This window comes from Electrophorus electricus, chromosome 3 (genome assembly GCF_013358815.1).
Source record: "Electrophorus electricus isolate fEleEle1 chromosome 3, fEleEle1.pri, whole genome shotgun sequence".
NCBI classification, from domain to species: domain Eukaryota; kingdom Metazoa; phylum Chordata; class Actinopteri; order Gymnotiformes; family Gymnotidae; genus Electrophorus; species Electrophorus electricus.
The window spans coordinates 27,975,001-27,995,000 of record NC_049537.1 but is presented as its reverse complement, the minus strand read 5'-3'; the positions used below and the strand labels follow the sequence as shown (position 1 = coordinate 27,995,000).

General features: G+C 44.9%; 2 protein-coding genes across 7 annotated transcripts in view; one reads left to right on the top strand and one right to left on the bottom strand.

Moving 5' to 3' along the window:
• Positions 1-1,673: 1,673 nt before the first annotated feature.
• On the bottom strand, positions 1,674-4,542 carry bloc1s2 (biogenesis of lysosomal organelles complex-1, subunit 2). 3 transcript variants are annotated; one of them, XM_027027911.2, is made up of 6 exons: positions 4,373-4,542; positions 3,848-3,964; positions 3,363-3,482; positions 2,910-3,014; positions 2,481-2,538; positions 1,674-2,289 (listed from the first exon to the last, which is right to left on the bottom strand). In XM_027027911.2, exons 1-6 carry the CDS (start codon positions 4,536-4,538, stop codon positions 2,277-2,279), a joined length of 579 nt encoding a protein of 192 aa, XP_026883712.2. In that variant the 5' UTR covers positions 4,539-4,542; the 3' UTR covers positions 1,674-2,276. The 3 variants fall into 3 exon arrangements, with proteins under 3 accessions (XP_026883712.2, XP_026883713.2, XP_026883714.2); XM_027027912.2 differs by having other exon boundaries at positions 4,379-4,542; XM_027027913.2 differs by lacking the exon at positions 2,481-2,538.
• Positions 4,543-5,377: 835 nt separating this feature from the next.
• usp24 (ubiquitin specific peptidase 24) overlaps positions 5,378-20,000 on the top strand; it is a 36,154-nt gene continuing 21,531 nt past the window's right edge. For 3 of the 4 annotated variants that reach the window (XM_027027906.2, XM_035524057.1, XM_035524056.1), the window contains exons 1-11: positions 5,378-5,765; positions 15,358-15,526; positions 15,719-15,786; positions 15,898-16,041; positions 16,239-16,361; positions 17,044-17,079; positions 17,527-17,592; positions 18,783-18,848; positions 19,201-19,275; positions 19,403-19,561; positions 19,698-19,812. In XM_027027906.2, the coding sequence (XP_026883707.2) occupies positions 5,487-5,765; positions 15,358-15,526; positions 15,719-15,786; positions 15,898-16,041; positions 16,239-16,361; positions 17,044-17,079; positions 17,527-17,592; positions 18,783-18,848; positions 19,201-19,275; positions 19,403-19,561; positions 19,698-19,812 (1,300 nt within the window). In that variant the 5' untranslated portion in view covers positions 5,378-5,486. Of the gene's footprint in view, positions 5,766-9,291; positions 9,392-15,357; positions 15,527-15,718; positions 15,787-15,897; positions 16,042-16,238; positions 16,362-17,043; positions 17,080-17,526; positions 17,593-18,782; positions 18,849-19,200; positions 19,276-19,402; positions 19,562-19,697; positions 19,813-20,000 lie in introns of those variants that run through there. The other variant, XM_035524058.1, reaches the window with a different exon arrangement.

The following is a 20,000-nucleotide window of genomic DNA, read 5'->3' as shown; positions in this document are numbered from 1 at the left end:
CAATAATGTTTTTTCTTGGCCTGAAATGGCTGGCTTCCATGATCAATAATAAAAACTCTCCTCTTACACATAGACTGCATCTTATACCTTATTGGGCAATTCTTAACTGAGAATTTGTACTGGCAGTAAACATCAGTTTGGCCTTTGTGTTTTGATTGGACTGCCCCTCTTTTTTAGCCTCAGTCAGTGTCAATGTGGTGTGACTGGAAATCACCATGGCTGTTGTAGAAAGTGAATTATGGTTAATGGTCCAGATTTCATAAGTCTTGAATCAAAGTGTAGCCTGAGGATACATTTCAGTTCGGTAGATAAAGACATACTGCTGCCGCAGTGGGATGTGTGTGTGTGTGTGAAAGAGAGAGAGAGAGAGAGAGAGAGAGAGAGAGAGAGAGAGAGAGAGAGAGATTCATGAAATTTGAGGGATTTCAGAGAAACAGTCCTGCTGGAAAGTTTCATTGGTCTAGAATCAAGCGAGGTGAGATGGCGTTTAGCTGCCTTCAGTAAATGCTCTAAAGGGAGCTGGAACATTACGCACGAGTTGCCGTAATTCCATGTTTTCACTGGGAACGATGATCAGCCCTGTCAAAACCAGAGATTACACACACACACAGCAGGAATGTATCCGTGTGTTCTCTCAGGTTCGTGTATCCACGAGCCCATATGGGGTAATCTAATGAAGGTCAGAATCAGTGCTGCCAGTCAAAGAAAATCAGGAAACTCAATCCTACAAATGCTGGTACACTTTAACCTCCCTGGAAAGCCTAGAGCTCCGTTCCCTTTCCTCCTCACGTCCAGCGTGGTAGACACCATGACACGAGCTTATGGGAAACGCTAAAAGACAGAGAGACCCTTGCCGCTCACCTCCTGACTATAAGGGAACTGCAAACTCAACTGGAGTAAATGTAGCCCTTATTCTTGGTCTCTGGCACTGCGCTGTGTGTTTCTCAACTCTTCTCTATGGCTGTGCACGTCTCAGTATGAGGGTTTGGAATTGCAAGGCTTGCTTCTCAAACCCATCTTTTTCCCCCATAAGGGCCTCTTCTTAGCCAATTAAGCAAGGGTTTGAGGTTACTTGGGTGTGACATGACACGGATTGATGACCGTACTGGTGCTGGTTACGATTTAAGGCATTTAGAGATGGTTTTGATTGCTTTTCTATAGCTGCCAACATAAGGGTGTGCTCACACACATGATACACATACAAATCGGTCATTTTGTGTAATAGTTCTGCACGATTGTGAATGCAGTTTTTGTCTTCCTTAAACTATCCATTTTATATGCATTGCTCAGGAAAGGTTTTCAAAGCATTTTTTCTGTCATTGCTCAAACCCTTTGGACAATATTTAGGCTTTTTATGATTCCAATATTTAGGCTTTTTATGATTCCAATATTTAGGCTTTTTATGATTCCAACCAGGGTTTTGCACTTTTCTAAACAGCCTGCAACCCCTCAGGTTTCGAGATGGATCACGACGCCTGTGGTCTGGAACGAAAGAACCTCAACACGCCATGCATCTGAAAGCCTCAGCAGCAGATAAGCTCCTTGCCATACATGGATCTGAATTCCAGCGCATAGCTACCAGACAAGCCAAGGTAAAAGGTTGAGTTAGCACTGTAGGCGTCGTATGCCCCCTGGTGGTAAAGTGTATAGTGCAAGGAAAACATGAGCAATAATAACCATAACCACATATCTTTCATGTTGCTTTTTGTTTTCAAATATCACATACATGCTTTTCATTACATAAAAATATGTGTTTTATGTAAAGACAACAACGATCATAGACACGTTTGCATTAGTCGCTATTTTACAGAAATAAGGGATGCACTCCATTTAGCAAAATATTAAATAGAAAATCATATACTAGGGGGCCCATTAGCGTTGCTTTATCAGTCCACTACAGAATCGATCACGGAGCTTTGTCAGATCACAGCTCGGTGATTTACACAGCCCCCGATCAACAGAACTCCTTCAGTTGGTCAGCTGTAGGATTCCTGGACTTGAAGTCCTCAGCGGAAACCTTAGCCCATGCAGTCTGAGCTTAATGTGGACCATTACAGACACTGTCATAGAGCTTTTCCACAAACTCCTTGAAAAGCAGAAACGTGGAACTATAATAGTAATGATAAAAACCTTGTGTATCCCAAACCCGTAAGTGGCTTGGCATTTTACAGAGGCTCCTGAAGCAGACGGGGCCAGCGAGTTCTGAAGCTTGCCGTAGGACTCCACGTTACCACACACACACACACCCTTCCCCACTTCACCGCTTCTCCAGTTTCTTAAACTTGGCCTCTGCAAGTAAAAACAAAAAAGATTTCATTCAAATCAATACTATACTGCTCTTTTGACGGTGACAGCACAAAACAGTGTTTCCAGTTACAGTCACAATAAGAACTGCACATTACAAACAAACTTCAAGCAATTAATTATTATATGAATCTAATCAAATGGAAGCACCAAAGCTCTGGTCACTATAAACTTACAGTCTGATCTCATATGTGGAGCATGACCGGAGGGCAATGCTTGGTCTCACTGTGCCATCTAGTGGGATAATTTTCAGGTGGAAAGTCATAACGGATCCAGGGTCATTTTGCCTACTCAGTTCATACTACTTTGCATTAAGATTCCCTGAGTTACTGTACAGCGTTATTTTACGTTACCAGATCATGACACTGAGGTGGATTATGTGATCTGCATTGCCATCCAGTATTGGTAAGTGCTTTGTTTACATTACTTAAGGCATGACAGAAGTTCCCAGTTCCTTAAGTAACTACCTCCAGGTGGAAGTAAAGGGTTACCCATGTCTGTATCTTCCACAAACCTGTGTGCAAACTTTAACATCAAAGGTGCCTTCAGCTAGCATCTGTGCTGACTGAGATTTTTAGATTAAACTTGTGGCTCATTGTACTTACCCAGTTTTTTGGAATATGTGTCAAGTTTATATGCTGCCTGTTCCAGAGCAGTAACCTGCTCCTCAATCTGATTTATCTGGTCAAGATATGGCTGCAAGCTTGCATCTACAAAACCAAACCAGATTTTAGACAAATGAAGCCTGGATGATGAACATGTGACAAAACATCAAGAATACATGTGTATTAACCAGGTTAAGGTCATGCATATTAATAGTATAGGGGTAAATAGAATGAATATTACTGTCAAAGTGTGTGTTTATGTGTGTGTGTGTATACACAGACACACACACACACATATATATATATACACACATTATATATTACACACACACAATATATACATACATATACACATACATACACATATAAATAAATAGATAAATAATTAATTAATTAATTTTAAAAAAAAACACGTATGTGTGCATGTGTGTTTTATTCAGAAATGAGACTTACATTTCTGATTGAGATCTTGTAAGTTGCGACTGATATTAATGGATATGTCCTTCATCTCCATGTACTTCAGACTGGTAAGTTTGTTCATGTTCTCCAGAAGTTTATAATCCTCACACGTGGCTGATTAAAACAAACACTGAATTGGATTATGACCATGGATGCTATAAAACATTAAATAGGCTGTATACCACATTTCCCAAGATTATGCTATTAACCTAAAAACTATACCTTACAATATAAACTTTATGGGTGTAGTTTAATAACTTGGAGCCATTTTCATTAATATACAACACTACTGTTCAGCTTTGTACTAAGTAACAATAAGCAAACCTAGGACTGCATAATTTTTCACTATGTGAAATATTCTGGAAAGGTAAACCAGTTGTAAATTGCATTAAGTTAGAATTTTTTAATTAGGTTTTGTGCTTTGTGCCAATTTATTTGACAAAGTTGTCAGTTAATCCTGTGTGTGCATTTCAATGCACCTGTGAGTTCTCCTTGAAGAAACACTGCCATTTTGTCAAACATGTCTCTGCAGAGCTCATCGATGTCAGGCTGCACAGGCTCGGTAGCCTCCTCTGCCGTTTCCACACCGCCATCATCTGCAGACAACCCACCAAAAGGATTAAATGCTCTTAGGAACCTAAGCGTTTAGCTCCAACAGTAACTGGAAATCATGACTGTCTTTCATTGTCTGATGAACAGCCTTATTGAAATGCATGAATGAAACCAATTCCGCCTGTTGCACAAGTCGTTAATTGCCAATTAAGCTCCTAAATCCTAAATTAAGGTGCTAATTATTACAAGTCTTGCTGCTACGACACGACTACTCATAAGTGCCCTGCAAATGAGCCAAACGACATTGCCATATGTGTAAAAGACGTTAAGGTATCCAGTGTCCAACAGGCCTGTGGTCCCGTAGAGAAGGACGACGCTAACCACAACATGGGAGCAGTCACATAGCTTAGTTAGCATGCAGCTGCTTTACACGCCAACACCAGGAAACTCACTGTTACCGGCGGGCCTTCTCGGTGCCGACACTGCATTTTCACCCGGCGCATCGTGCCCCACGTCCCCCCTCTGTTCCGCACCGCGCTTCAGATCTAACACTGCGGGGGGTGCAGGTACTCGAACAGCGCCGTCCAACGCAGCTGCCTCCTGCCCTGTCGCAGCCATCTTCATTCCCTCAATGTCACATGATGGGCTATCACGTGACCCGCCACGTTTTTTTGGGGGGGGGGAGGGGGACGACGACCACACCCTTATCTGATCAATTCCTTCCACAACCGTGAATATTTTTTTTTTTTTTTTATACAGCGACCTGTATATCATTTAGGTTTTCTATTTAGATTTGATTAATTTATTTTTTGTTAGATATTTAATTACTTTATTGTGGCAGTCTGCTGTGGATTGTACAAACGGCTTTAAGAAACTTTAGCTAAATGTACATAACTCATTTGAACTTGCGATTGATATTGTCATCACACATTTGAGGAGCATAAGAATAATGTTTTAAGGTGATTGTTTTCGCTTTGCCTCAAAATCGTGGATTAGTGTCACGTTTTAGAGGCAGACCGAGTGAAGCCAAGAATAGTTCGCAGCACAATTGAGGGGGGGGGGGGGGGGCACTGCACTTTCAAAATAAAAGTCCTCATCACACATCTTTCAAAATGCACGTATCGTTAAAATAAGATAATGCAATGCAATACTCTTGAGATGAAAAATAAATTATTTGTTTGTTTTGGATATCCAGTTCTACCCGCAATTAGCAAATGTACTATTGAATATTTCGTGTTAAATGTATAAAGCAACATTAAGCTTGTTTTTCTTCAACGTGGATGTCTCTATGCTACTCCATACTCCCCGACACACGTTTACTTTGACTTATTTAGTGTCCCCTTTTCGATGAAATCTTGAAAGCGCCTCTTTTGAAGCTGCTATTTTAAAATTCCTCGCCATGTCTTGTGATTACGGTAGCGGGTTTCCCGCAGCTCTCCGGCCGTGATGACGGGACTCCGCCGTGCCAGGACGCCGCCGCCAGTAAACATGGCGCCGCGCATAACCAGCAGTCCGCGCCGTGTGCCCCCTTACTGAAAGTCCCGAAGCGCCGAGACCCTTTTAGCCATGGAGACGGAGGAGGAGCAGCACATGACCACGCTCCTCTGCATGGGCTTCCCCGACCCCGCCGCCGTCCGCAAGGCCCTCCGCCTGGCCAAGAACGACATCAACGAGGCCGTGGCTTTGCTCACGAACGAGAGCCCTGGACTCGGCTACGGCTACGAGCCGATGGAGAGCGGCCCTGCCCCGGGTTCCGGGCCCAGCGGAGACGGTGAGAGGAGCGGCAGGACCGGGACGGGCGGCTTCGACCCTCCGCCGGCTTACCACGACGTGGTGGAAAGCGAGGTGAGTCCGTCGGGATTACATGGGCATTTTTTTAACTGCTCGGGTGTAGACCAAAAAAAGGCTCTTTACACGTTAACCAAACGTTTATGTTAGCATCGCCGTGCTAGCTTGCCGGTTAGCCGAGCCAGCTAACCCGTCTGACTCGCATTCGGAGGTGAGCCAAATCCCCACAGTCTTGTCAAAAACAAAAACCTGGAAGGAGACTGAAAAGTTTTTGTTTGTTTGTTTTTGTTTGTTTGTTTTGTTGTTTTTGTAGGTAAAGTTAAGAGTAAGAGAAGTGACCAGCTATCTGGCCAGCACACACAGTTTGAGAGCTAGTTGAACGTCCAGTATGAGGCAGCCCAGGTACGGCAGCTGGTAACAGCAGCTGGGCCTTCAAATGTGGAGGAATTGGCATTGGTTTCATTTATATGTATATTGTTCCGGTGTATGCAAGCAGAAAGATGAAAACTCGGGGACCTTTAATGGACATTTAGCGTTAGCAGACGTTATATTATTAACCGGCGAGGGTGGGGACGGAGTCCTCCCTAACATCCAGACTAGCTAGTAACTGACCTAAGTAAGCAGTTCTCTGCTTTTACAGTCTGTGCGCATTGTGCCGTGGCTGACAGCACATATAACCCTAGTAGATAAACAGCTTAAATGATGTATTATGTTAAATGTATCAACGTGTGGGAATATACGGCTGTCCAGCAGTAGTAGGTGAGCGTTAGGATAGCTAGCTTTGGCATTTAGCACACATTTGTCAGAGTCACTCTCATTAACGTGGATGTAGTTCCAGTGTTTGTGTTGTATTAGCCAGCTTGGACGTGGCCGGCTGAGTGAAGGATATCCTTGTAGCTGGGTGAATTGTAGAGCTTTACTAAAAACCAAGGACTAGAGTTTGTCAAGTGCAGACGCCAAAACTTCCACTGTACAGTGACATGCATCCTTTGCACTACCTACCAGCCTTCAATAAACTAAGTTATGTATGGTATTTAATGGTATCTATTTTAATATTACCGGTAAGGCTTGTTTATGTGCAAAACCAGTTCCAACCATGGTCTAAAACTTAACTTGAGCACTGGCACTTGTTTCACATCCAGACACACAATCATCCACTGAGCATCAGCCACAGAGTAAGCATTTGTGTTGTTGTTATCAGTGTTCATCAGATCCTCACCTTTCCTTTAGCTGACTTTCTGATCACTTATCAGACTCATGATGGGTTCAGTAGTCTGTTTAGTTTCATACCCCACGCATTTTGCTGTGGGTGGTCAGGTTAATGGGGATGAGGAATACAAGCGTACATTTTCTTGTAAATCTCCATGCGCCTTGATGGTGACTCAACGTATGTCTGATAAATATGTTCATTCATCACAGCGCGCTGAGTGGGACTAAAACAAATGGCTTGATGAATAAAGAGCAGAAATGAATTGGATGAACATTTGTTTGACATGACATTTGCATTGTCTAATCAGAGCGCACAGACCTCCTCTTATTGTTAGTCAAAACATTTCTCACAAAGCATTCAGCCTAACAGTTTGACCACTCATACTGAAACTGATATTGAAATGGTGTGAAATCTTTTTGCACATCAGGTTTGTGTTAAACGATAGCGATCGAAGTGTTGTATGGATGGTTATAGGTCACTATCGTCACACATCATTGTTACTTCTATATGGTTATGTCCAAATGCTACCAGTAAATAACTTTATGGAAACGAGTAGTAGATTTTTCTGCATCAAAACTATGTTCTGTTTGGAAATGATGTGTCAAAAACCACATTAACCACAAAAAACTTGTGTTGATTGTTTAGCATGCAGTCTGATGGATGATGTGTCTTGTGTGGTATTTTGACAAAGCACTGAAATTTAAAATGGTACCTGTTACCATTCTGGCTGCAATATTTGTTAAAATAATCTGCCCAGTGCATACAGTTCATGTCTGCGGAAGTGGCATATCTTTTGATATAATGATGATGGTTAGCCAAGGATGCTTTCAAACTCAGGCTTCAGAGCTCAGCATCCATAACTAAACCTGTGCTCATTACTTATCTTCTCATTTTGTGTGTATGCTGCTGGTCTCTAGTAGATTAGAGCGCTTAATGTGAATTCTTAAATGCTTATTTGGTGGTGGCGTACAACACTCGGGCTGCTATAGCTACGACATAGTTGCAGTTGTCATTAGATACAAACCGTAGGGAGGAAACAAATTAGGTAGCTAGGTCCCAGATGCTTTAGCGCAAAAACAGGTGCTTCTGACCATGCCAAAACCATACCCAGAGATGCAGTCACATAGCTTCTAAACAAGGAACAAGAAACATCTGCATCTACATTTGTCTGTCAGTCAATAAGACATTTAACATTACTTACCTGTGTTGTTACTTGTGCTAAGGGCATATATTTGAATAAACTATTGTTTTCATCCAAGTAGCCTACTGCATACACTGCACAGTGTAAAGAATTTAAAGTGTGGCAAACATTTCCTTTTTGCTGCTTACTGCCATTAAGTTAAAATGTCTGACTAATAAAAGACTACTAGTACACAATCAGAAATCCAGCCAACACACTTGAAATACTAGCCGATAGATAGATGGATAGATTCTCTCTCTCTCTCTCTCTCTCTGTATATCTATAATTAAAGAATTGTTGTTGGTGTTTTTTAGTAATCTCTGATTATATGGATTTCACATGCTACACATTATATTAACCCTGAGGGATCAAATGTATGTTCCTTCAATTTTTAAATAAAAATGTTTCAATCCATTTTCAAGGCCAAGCTCTGGCTAATTCTAGCAAAGGTTACAGTATTTTAGAATTAGAGAAGTAAAAACAAAACCCCACTAAACTGCTTACACTGCGAAAGTCCACTCCAGAGCCTGTATACATTAGTGCACTGTTAGTCTGTTCGCGCTCAGTTGTCTTTTGTTACCCCAGTTTCCACTATGTGTTGTTCAAGCTTCTGTAATGTTCTACCGTAGTTGGCTACAAAGCCACAGAGGACTAAAGGAAATGTGTGTATCCATTAAAATAAATTAGATGCGTCCATGTACACATTACACACTGTATGTGCTCTTTTCTGAAATACCATCATGTCACTTTATTTATTTACCTATTTATTCATTTATTTATTTATTTGGGCAACACTTATTAATCATCATTGTTATGATGTACATGTGCCAGACTTGGCCAAAAAGCTCATTTTCATCAGCAATATAAGCTGTAATTTTGTATGCTAACTTCCCGATGAGACTCCAGATGGGTTGATATTAGTAGACGTGGCTTTGCACAGTTGTCAAGAATGTGTTGTGCTCTTGAAGCCGTGGGGATGAGCCTGGTCCGATGAGGAAAAGGTTACCAGAAGTCTTCCTTCTAGAGCTTCACAGCCCCTCTGGTGTTTCGGTCGCTGTTTGTTTCCAAAACGCTTTTTTTTTTTTTTTTTTTTCTCTCGCCCAGCTCTTTTTCTGACTTCCGGAGTCTGTTTGTCGTGTTTGATAATACACCCTGAACCTCTGGCCCTCTGCCTCCCCTCTGACGCCTCGGTGCACCTGTAGCCTTCATTACTGACTCACTGACACGTCCGTAGTGACTTCGCAAATTCGCCCGGACCTGGACTGGAAAATGGTGCTTCAGAAATACCTCGGGGTAACTAATTTATTCTAAACTAATGCTGTTTGAAGGAGAGGATCTCCCCTGCATGTTACAAGTCATTTCTCTTGCTTTCCTCATTCACAGTAGGGAGAGACCACATCATTATGTACCTGATGTTGATAATACAAACTATTAAACTTACTGTATTTTTGTTTGGTTAATAATTAGTTATTGAATCTGTTTAATGATTTCTGCTTAATCATGTATTGCTTTTTTTTTTTTCCACAGAGGACATGCTAGATAGCTAACATAAGTCAAATCATGTTTGACTGAAGTTATTGGTGTTTATTGATGTTCAGTGTCGTGTCGGTTGGCATCGGTCAAGTGTCATGAGTATTTGTCATGTGATTTATAGACCGTGGTGACATGGCTAATTTTCATCTGCGTATAAAGCGTAATTGGTGTGAGAAATGGGATCTGTTGGCATGACTGCATGCTGCAAATATTTAATCTCTTCAGATTTGAATAGTAAATCATTCAATATATTGCGCCTCAGTGAGGATCACTAATTTGATTTGGCGCTGAGGAACAGTTGTGCAACAGGAGCATGCGAACGCCTCTTCTGTCCTCCTTCGACACTGGTGTTTGAGAATCAGTCGTTTGTTTGTTTTTTTCTCTTGCAGTCTTCTCTTCCTTGTTGAGCCCTTTATAACCGGCTGCCTAACTGTGCTCTAAGGACCCATTTTCCCACTGGCCAACCCTGGTTATAGCCTACAACAGGCAATCTCTTTCCCTCTTCATGTTTCATCCTTTTCTACTGGTAGCTCATTCTCTAGCATCATCTGCCTGTGTATCCGTTTTGCTGCGTTAGATGTTGTTGTTGTTGTTGTTGTTGTTGTTTAATCTAGTTGTTCAAGTCTCTGGGTTATAAATAGAGTAGGGAGGAACCCTGATCCCCATGCAACACTGACACCCACAGAGAATTGGGACACATGGTAACAGAGTGAGGCTCCAGTTACCCCACTGCTCCCAACAAACTGGTGTGCTCTGGTGCATAGTGCCTGCGCACGCACGCACGCATGCATGCACACAGGGTGAGTGAATGCTGAATAACACAGGTTACAGAGCCCTTAACAGCACATTGCCAACACACACACTCCTTCAGTCGGGGGGGGGGGAGAAACACTATATAGCACATGCCACAGAACCATTTAGATCTTAGCATAGTCACTTGCTCTCCATGTTACGGTGAATATATGGGAGGGTTTCTGTGATTTGGAAGTCGGCACGGCCCGCACCGCCGCTGCAGGTTCCCCTTTGTTTTGCGTTTCCAGGCACTTATTTTTTCTTTTCTGTTTTCATGTGAAATTTAAGTTTAGGCCTAAACAAAAGAACCAGTAGAAAAGATGACAGTAAGCTCTGTGTTTACACTCCACAGAGGCCAGGAGCTGAGGGGGTGCGTGGGTGTGTGCGTGCATGCGTGCATGCATGTGTGTGCGCGTGTGTGCAGAACATAGCATGTGCCCTGCCTGACGTGTGCAAGGCTGCAGCTTCCTGGTAACAAGCACAGGACTCCCCATTGCTGCCGGTCACGCGCCAGTGGTAAGGGTGCCCTGCCTGCCCTGTGCAAAGTCAACATATAAGGTTGCAGATTTCAACATATAAGGTTGCAGATTTCTGATATGTTGTTGAATATTCAGTGACTGAACGTGCTTCTCTAGCTGCTGGAAAGAAGCCTATGAGATTTTGTAAGCTTATTTCCCCAGTGCTCAGTTTAATAGGCAGGCTGCTAAATGTCCCAGTAAAGGGTGGCGTATTTTCATAGTACCTCCCTGCCTGCATTGTAGATGCTTTACAGCTCATTAACTTTCTCTTGACAAAGTAAATTAACTGAATTTTCCTTTGTGCTTGAGTAAGTTGCAGTTAAGTGGTGGTTTAAATAAATCTGTTTAAATTTGTTTCTAAACAGTCCTAAAGTCATCACATCTGCTAACTTTTTAAGTAGTAAATTAAACACAAAGACCTTTTTGTGAGTTTTAGAGCCGTTGGGAAATTTGTGATTCTTTTAGGGTTTTTTTTTTAGTTCCCGGTGATGTACGTGATGGGGCAGAAAACCTCTCGTAGTGAGGGCTATCGTTTATCAGACCCCAGCAGTTAAAATGCTGACATCCCCTCAGAGAGGTAGCGGCATGCCAGTGCCTTCACTGGGGCAGGCGGTGCACTTCCCGCACTGCACTGTGTCGATGTATAATTAACAGCGGCTAAATATAGACCCCAACTCTTTTTGAAGGACTCAAACATGCAAAAATATGCAGCTTTCTTGGCCATGTGTAGGCTGGAGCTGAAACGGCCGGCCTTATGGTGGGGTTGGTCAGGGCTGAGGACTGGTGGGCAGGTGTCGCTCACGTTCGTTCACAGCCTTTGCTTACAAGCAAAACGGGGATGTGGCTCTGTTGCCTCTGGGTCCGCCATCCGGCTTCGCAGAGCTTGTAGGCTCCATCTGTTTGAGCCTTGCAAGCACTGAGGTTTACCCCCGTTTGGCACTTGCTCTTATCCAGAGCGACTTGCATGCACTTATCAGTATGACTGGGTGTGCACTCCCTGGAAATCAAACCCATGACCTTGGACTTGCAGGCACTATATTCTACCTGCTTTTTTACCACATGAGCCACACAAAAAAGGTTTGCGTTATTTTAAACATCTCTTGTGTTCTTTCAGAAAAGGCACTTCAACTCTTTTTTTTTTTTTAAACTGCATGCAAACATTTTTTCGGTGCAATTTGAGAACTAAAATTAGGCAGGATATATCCCCTGTCGAGGTATAAAGTAGGTTTGTTGAAATGTTAAGCCGTTCACCTCTGCCAGCAGGCATTTTGTGCAACACGACGAGCTAGGCCTAGCAGATGACACCAGTGAAAGTACATCTCTAACTCTACTGGCTGGGCTGTGCTGAGACTGCTCCACTTTCTACACCGCTGAAACGAGATTGGCATGAGGAGTGCTCCTCTCAGCCTGCCAGGCTTTGAGATATGCTCTCTTGGAGAGGATAACCCAGAAAAAGCTCCATCGCGGTGTCATATGACTTGAGATATTAACACGGGGGGTGGCTTCACAGAAACTTGACGTCTGCCGCCCCTCAAGGAAACCTAGAGGGCATGCTGAAATGGTCTCTCTTCAGCAGTTTCATTTTCTTAAATGAGCTGTTTTTTCACAATAGCAACATTATTTAAATAATTGAGTAGGCAGTATGCTTTGTGATGTTGGCATGGCCATTTCCCCGAGTGAAGACACTCCTCATAGATTCAGTGTGACCTGTGTAGGAACTGTGACTCGGAGAATCCTCTGCACTTCCTCTGCACTGTCCTGCGTAGCTTCTCTTGAATCGTTTTGCATCCCTTTTACAAACTTTTTTTTTTTCTTGTTGCTTGTATCTGGTCTTTTCATATTTGCAAGGGATTCTAATCAGTCCATGGTGCGAACACACCTCTGACCTATAAGGACCTGTACGCATACACATTCAAAATCAGTAACATCTCACACACACAGGCAAAAGCCTGTCCACCACTGCAGTAGCAGTAAGTTGAGCGAACTGGCAGCTGAATTCTTTCTTGGATGTTTTGCTCATCTGACAGCTCATCAGCTGTTTGTGATTAGGACCAGAAATGCCACTTGCACGGTTTTTTATCTTCTCCTGGCACTTTCTATGCTGCGAGATGTTTGGATGTGCTGGTGGAGCCACCAGTGGCAGCAAAACAGTGTTATGTCCACGCGCGTTGAAGTGTGACGTACAAAAAAATTCCCATCTGGGGTCCTGTTTTACTAGGAGCCCAGATAAGTGCTAGCTCATGTCGCATGGTGCAAGACGTCGCACGTGTAGTTGGTGGGCGTTTTTTCCGGGTGATTTACAAAAGAAAATCGCATGAATGATTTATGTGATGTTTTTTGCTAAATGTTGTCAATCTGTGAACTGGAGAGTTTTTTTTGTGTGTGTGTGTTTGTTTGGTTTTTTTGTTTTTACTACACGAATAAAACAAAGAATGTTTGCCCTGTGAGTAATTCCAAAAACCTTGTCGAGGAAGTTGAGAGGAGATTGAATAGCCTAGAAGAGGAAGAGTCTTGCCTGGTGACGAGGGTTAATCTGCCTGTGACCTCTACGCTTTTTCCTTTCTCCCTCCTGTTCATCTTGAATGACAACAGTGACTATGAGAAGCGGAGAAGATTAGCGGCTGTCCTTCAGTGAAGCTTTCACGCTAGGTCTCAGTTCTCTCTCCCAGGCTGGGTAAATCAGCTTGCAGGCACAAAACGCACCCGTCTGCTTTGACATCCTTCTGTGTTTTGCATCCTTGGTTTAAAAACTCCCCAAACAGCATATTAAGACTAACTGCTTCAAAATAGACAAAAACGTGCTAGTTTGCCCATTTTGAAAGTTGCAGTGCTCAGGAAGTCCTGTCAGTAGAACAGCATGGCCAGTATTGGCGGGGGGGTGTTGCGAGGTGTGTGTGATATAGGACCATGAACGGAAGTGACTCCGATATGATTAGGAAAGGTCAGATGTCTGTGTATTTCTCCAGAGCAGGGAGAAGACCTTTAGGGCTCTCTCCATTTAAAAAGCCAGTTACCACTTTCACCTAAAATGTCCACCCTGGCCACAGTTCCTGTGTCTTGCCTTGGCCTGCGTTTCTTGTAAGAGGGTCAGGTGGTCTGAACTTTCATTTTGTGTCCTAGTACACTCGTATCGCACAGCATCTCATTATTTCACCCATTTATTAGACTTTGTGTTCATAATATATCTAATGTGCTAAGTATTACAAAATGTTCCTGCTCTGGCTGTGTGTGTTCCACCTGTGTGTGTTCAAGGGTCTACACCCTGGTCTGGTTTGCCTGACCTTCACCGCACTGGAGCAGAGATTATGTAAGGATTGATAGCCCCTGAAGGAAGCAGCAACCACCTGTTTGTGACTGGCCACACATGTAAATGTAAACGAATACTAATGCCCACCGTACCACCTTTGCTCAGAAAGGGGCCCGGCATAGCTTGGCCACTTCGTGCTTCGTCTGATTTCAGTCTGCAGGGTGACTTTGACTCTGTGACTTGGAAAATCGCTGCCTGCTGACTGTAGGAGCTTTGGGAGGACTGGGAATGCACTTTGCCTTCCAAAAGGGCTCTCTCTCTCTCCCCCTCTCTCTCTCTCACACTCATTCTTTGCTCTCCCAGCCTCCCAAAGTCCACAGCACTCATTTAAATCTCCCTGTTATACATTCTCATGCTGCACCCAGCCAAGTCCAGCAAAATGCTAATTCGGCCTTGTTGGCTTTCCCCCCCCCACCCCCCACCGGACCAGTAGCTCTCCACTCCGTAGACAACCCCCCCCTCCAAGCGCGGACCGGCAGCTCGGTGGGCTGCGGTGTGGGCGGGGGTTTAGGAGGTAGTACTGCTAGGACGTTTGTTGCATGTCTTGATTTGACGAACAGAGAAATTATACTGTGTGTGAGCCTCGGCGTTCATTCTGTCCCCTTTCATGGAGGCTAAGGTAGAAGGTTTCAGAATAAAATATTTCTTCACAATAGCACCAGATATCGGTGGTGTTGACATTGGAGTATGAATGCTGATGTTGTAACTGGCCTGTCAGTCAGTGTCTGCCAGACACATAACGCACACCCTGCTACGCTACGGTTAAAAAGAACGGAAAATATTGAAATGGTAGTCAGGAAATGTCTTTCTTTTCTAAAGGGTTTTATACACCTGGTTACAGATTATATTAATGTGAACGCTTCTGTATGGTTAGTGACCACCAGGGAGCCAGAAATATGCCACTGCAGTGTGGAGTCATGAGTGCGCTGTAAAAGATCCCGTCCTGTGGACATGACTCAAGTTTTTTCTTATTTCTCATTCCACATTTTGTCATTTCCACTGCGAAATTTCTGACAAACACACAACCACTCCTTAATGTTTTGTTGTAGCTTGTTGTACTTGCATAACATGGATCTCTTTTTCTCTCTGCCTTTTTCACTCGCTCTCAGAGGAGTAACGATGAGAATGGAAACTGTTCTGGGAGCAGTATGGAGTTCCCCACCACTAACCTCTATGAGCTGGAGAGCAGGGTGTTCACTGATCACTGGTCCATCCCGTACAAGAGAGAGGAGTCGCTGGGCAAGTGTCTCATTGCCTCCACCAGCCTTGCCAGACTGGGTAAGTGTGTGAGAGTGTGTGTGTGGGGTGGAAGGGTTTGGTCATGTGCATTTATGACTGTGTGTGAGGGAGGGAGGGAGGGTGTGTGTGTGTGTGTGTGTGTGTGTGTGTGTGTGTGTGTGTGTGTGTGTGTGTGTGTGTGTGTGAGAGAGAGCTCTCCTGATCCTGTTCTCTTTTGTTCTCCATCTCCAGGCCTGGCTGATGCAGATGAGAACTGTAAGCGCTTCATGGACAGGTGCATGCCCGAGGCCTTCAAAAAGGTACGTGTGTGTGGCTGTCGGACCCGGCAGCAAAAGCGGAGGACGTCGCTCCCAGCAGGAGGCCATAAGCACTGACCTGCCTCTCTCCTTCCCGCCCTGCGCTTCCTCCAGCTGCTGACGTCGAGTGCGGTGCATAAGTGGGGGACGGAGATCCACGAGGGCATCTACAACATGCTGATGCTGCTGGTGGACCTGGTGGCAGAGCGGGTGAAGCAGGACCCCATCCCCACCGGCCTTATGGGTGTCCTGACTATGGTGAGCGGGGATGGAGACTCAGTGTGGCAGAACTCTCAGGAATTGCAGGTCTATGGTGGAGTAGCTGCCGCGTATCCTTACTCATCAGCAAGCCTCGCTGTTTACGGTACGCGAGGAGAGATTGTAGGTCATTTAAACTCTCTCACGCGTCCTCTGTCTCTTGTTTGTCTCTGCCCGTCGCACTCTCCGGTTGGCAGGCGTTCAATCCGGATAATGAGTATCACTTTAAGAACCGGATGAAGGCGAGTCAGAGGAACTGGGCCGAGGTGTTTGGGGAGGATGGCATGTTTGCAGTCTCTCCCAGCACCAGCTATCAGAAGGTGATCTACACCCTCCTTTTGCTCTTTACTCTAAAGGGCATGTGTTTGTCCCTCTGTATGTCTCCCTGTGTGTGTGTGTGTGTGTGCGTTTGCCTGTCTATATTTGTGCTTTTGTTGCTCAGATGATAAATTCATCCTGTCAAAGGTCAGAGAAGGTGGTTTGCATGCCTAATCTTACATGAACACGTGGTCTGTAATGGAGAGAGTATGACTCTGCAAATTAAACTAACGTAAAGCAGCAATGTGTGTGTGTGCGCCAATGTGCACATGCATTCTTTGAGAGGGGAAGAGTGATCTGTGTGATTTCAAGTGGCAGATTAATACACGACAGCTGCTTGGCTGATGAATTTGTCTGTGTGCACGCTTGTGTGTGACTTTGTTTTGCTTGAAGTGAGGGGATAATTGTTACTGCATCAGGGAATCTAATATGGGATAGGTGGGGTGCGTGTGTGCCATGCATAGCATAGCATACTGTGTGTGTGTGTGTGTGTATTCATACTTGTTGGTGTTGAATATTCCCACCTTATTCTACTTTTGGTTTGTTTCAAAAATGTTGAAAGCCTTCGATGCTGTGTGCATCTTTTATGCACACGCACGCAGATTCAAATAGAATAAACAGAATGAACTTTGATTGCCATGTGCACTGGTGTCTTTCTAATCAGCGTTTCCTGTGCATCTACAGGAGCCTCATGGTTGGCTGGTGGACCTTGTGAACCGGGTATGTGTTTCTTCTGTTTTCTTCTTTTGCATTTATGCATATGAGAGTTAAGTTCTCTACTGTGTATACGAGGGCTGAATACTCTACTTTGTGTGTATGAGGGTGGGGTACTCCTTAGTTGGTGCATGTGAGGGCTACGTGCTCTCTGATTGGTGCATATGAATGGTATGTGCTCTCTGATCGGTGCTGACCCTACAATTAACACAACCACTATTCCGTAGACCCTTCAAAACACTGATTGCAAAAGAGTTGGGCAAAGAATGTCAGGAGTAGGAGGACTGGTGTCAACTTATGCTGTCAGCTGTCAGATTTAACACTGTAACAGTGAAGCAGGCCAATCTAAGAGAAATTGATTCTACCTAGTGTTAGTATGTCAATAATTTCTCTCTCTCTCTCTCTCTCTCTCTCTCGCTCCCTTCCTCCTTCTCTTTCACCCGCTCACTCTAGTTTGGAGAAATGGGTGGTTTCACAGCCATTCAGAGCAAGCTGAACCAGGAGGAGATGGAAATTGGGGTAAGGCTAGCCTGTGCGATGATGGGCTTCTGTGTTTCTCGGGTCCTCCTCCACGCGTTCGCCTAGGAGCTCCGTAGCAGTTACCGCTCCCGACCGCTCAGCTGCTCTGCGACGAAGAGCAGCTGGGAGAGAAACCGGGCATCAGGAAAAACAAAAGCACATGTCGGTTTAATGATGCCCTCACTGGACATCAACCAACCAAACCATCCTCATTCAGTGGTTTCCTTTTGATCCCCGTCCCACAGTTGAGAGGCAGCAACTCTCAGACTCCCAAGGAGGTTCGGCCCAGCTCTGGGCACGCTGCCCGGCTCCATAAAACCCGATCCCCTCCGCCCCAGCCCCCGGTCCGGGTCCCTTAAAGTCGCCTTGTGTCACGTTCCGCCTGCCCACCTTTGTACGGCGCGCATTAGCATGCGGCCGGGAGACGCCGCTCCGACAGGGAAAAGATGCTTTGATTTTTTTCGAATTAGCATGCGAATAACTCCTGGCACAGGATGTGGGAGCGGCGCTACGGGAAACGGGTGGGTGGGTGGGGGTTGTGCTTCTACACCTGACCCAGTGTAGCGGTGGTGCCCACAGCTGGCCCTGGTCCATGCACGCCAAGTGACCAGGAGGAAGGTGGTGGAGCGCTGAAAGAGGGGAGATCAGCAGCAGCAGGAGGAGGAGGAGGAAGCCCACCTCCCTCCTCCCACCCCCATGCTGTCTTATTCATCCCTGCTCAGGGAACGGAAGAGAGAGTCATTTCATGAACAGAGGAGCAATTCATCCCGGCACTGCCTGTCTGCTACTGCCGTCCAGCTTTAATGTTTGCGAGCGTGCGCGTGTGCGCGTGCAGTGTGAGTCAGTGTGCTTTTTCCGGCTCTAGAAGTGACCGTACATGTTTGCCGTTCTAGTGTTATTTTAGCTTTCTGTTTGGAATGAGAACGCTTGTTGTGGCTGGCCCACACGATATTGTATCTCTTGCATGCCGGCACTTACAATGCGAATTACGACACTCAAATTGTTGAGAAAATTAACAGTCTCATACGGTAGCTTCCTGACAGTTTGGCCCAGTGTAGAAGACCATCCTTGGATCGCCACCTTAGAGAGCGCGTGCTTTATTTTTTTGTGGCTTGCTGTGGTTTGATTGCGTTGACGCATCTTAGGAAAGGTCATCAACCCCAGAACTCTCCTCTCTGTTCCTTCATCAGAGTGTGTCTGCTCTGGTACAGCCGCTTGGTGTGTGTGCAGAATACCTCAACTCCAGCCTGGTCCAGGTTAGTGTGTGCCCACGCCTACTTACTCCTGCACCTAGTGCTTAAACAAGAATCAGCTCCATCATACTGTTAGATTTATCCGATTCATTTTAGATGATTTTCTGAAATAGCTCAATTTCAAGCGATGGGAGGAAGCATGTGCAAGTCACCTTTTTTGAGGCAGGATTTAGGGTTTTTTTTTTACACATAAATTCTGACAGACTGAGAGGTGAAAAGAATATTTACAAAGAATAATAGAAGCAATATCAAGCCAAAGTATACCCAGGAATCCCGGCGAGAATGATGTATCTGGGCGTTGTGGGATTGCGTGTGCGTTTAGCTAACCACTCCTGAACAGAACGTGTGTTTACAGCCCATGCTGGACCCAGTCATCCACAAGATGATCACATACGTGCAGAATCTGGAGGAGAAGGACCTCAAGGACAAGGTTAGAGATGACGCACACCACACCGCACGTTCGCCCGCGCGTTAAAACGTGCTGAAGTAGTGGAGGAAAATTGTTTTTTTTTGGAAGTCTTGCAACATTGCGGCCCTGCGTGTGTCCCGCTCCATAGAGGCTGGTGAGCATTCCGGACCTGCTGTCTGCCATCAAACTGCTGTGCATGAGGTTCCAGCGGGACCTGGTCACTGTGGTGGACGACCTCAGGCTGGACATCCTCCTCCGCATGCTCAAGACCCCCCACTTCAGCGCCAAGATGAACTCCCTGAAAGAGGTCAGAGGGCATCGACCTTTACCTTCCGCATCACATCGCCGAGCTTTAGTAGCATAATAATAACAAACTTGCAATAAGAAATAAAGTAAATATGTGTAATGCAATCAGAACACCAGAGCTCTGCGTTCTGCTCCAGGTGACGAAGCTTATTGAGGAGAGCACTGTGTCCAAGACTGTGAAGAATGCCATAGACACAGACCGGCTCCTCGACTGGCTGGTGGAGAACTCCGTCCTCTCGATAGCCCTGGAAGGTGAGCTCCCACCACATCGTCCATGGTTTTTGGCTGGCAAAGTCATCTGAGGACACTGCATCATACGGTCAAACGTGAACGCAAAACCTGTCAGGTTGTCAAAGTGTCCCACACAGTTATAAAAAAAAAAAAAAGATTGCAACACACCACGTTTAAATTCTGGTAACAACAAAACAGGTATTGCGTGT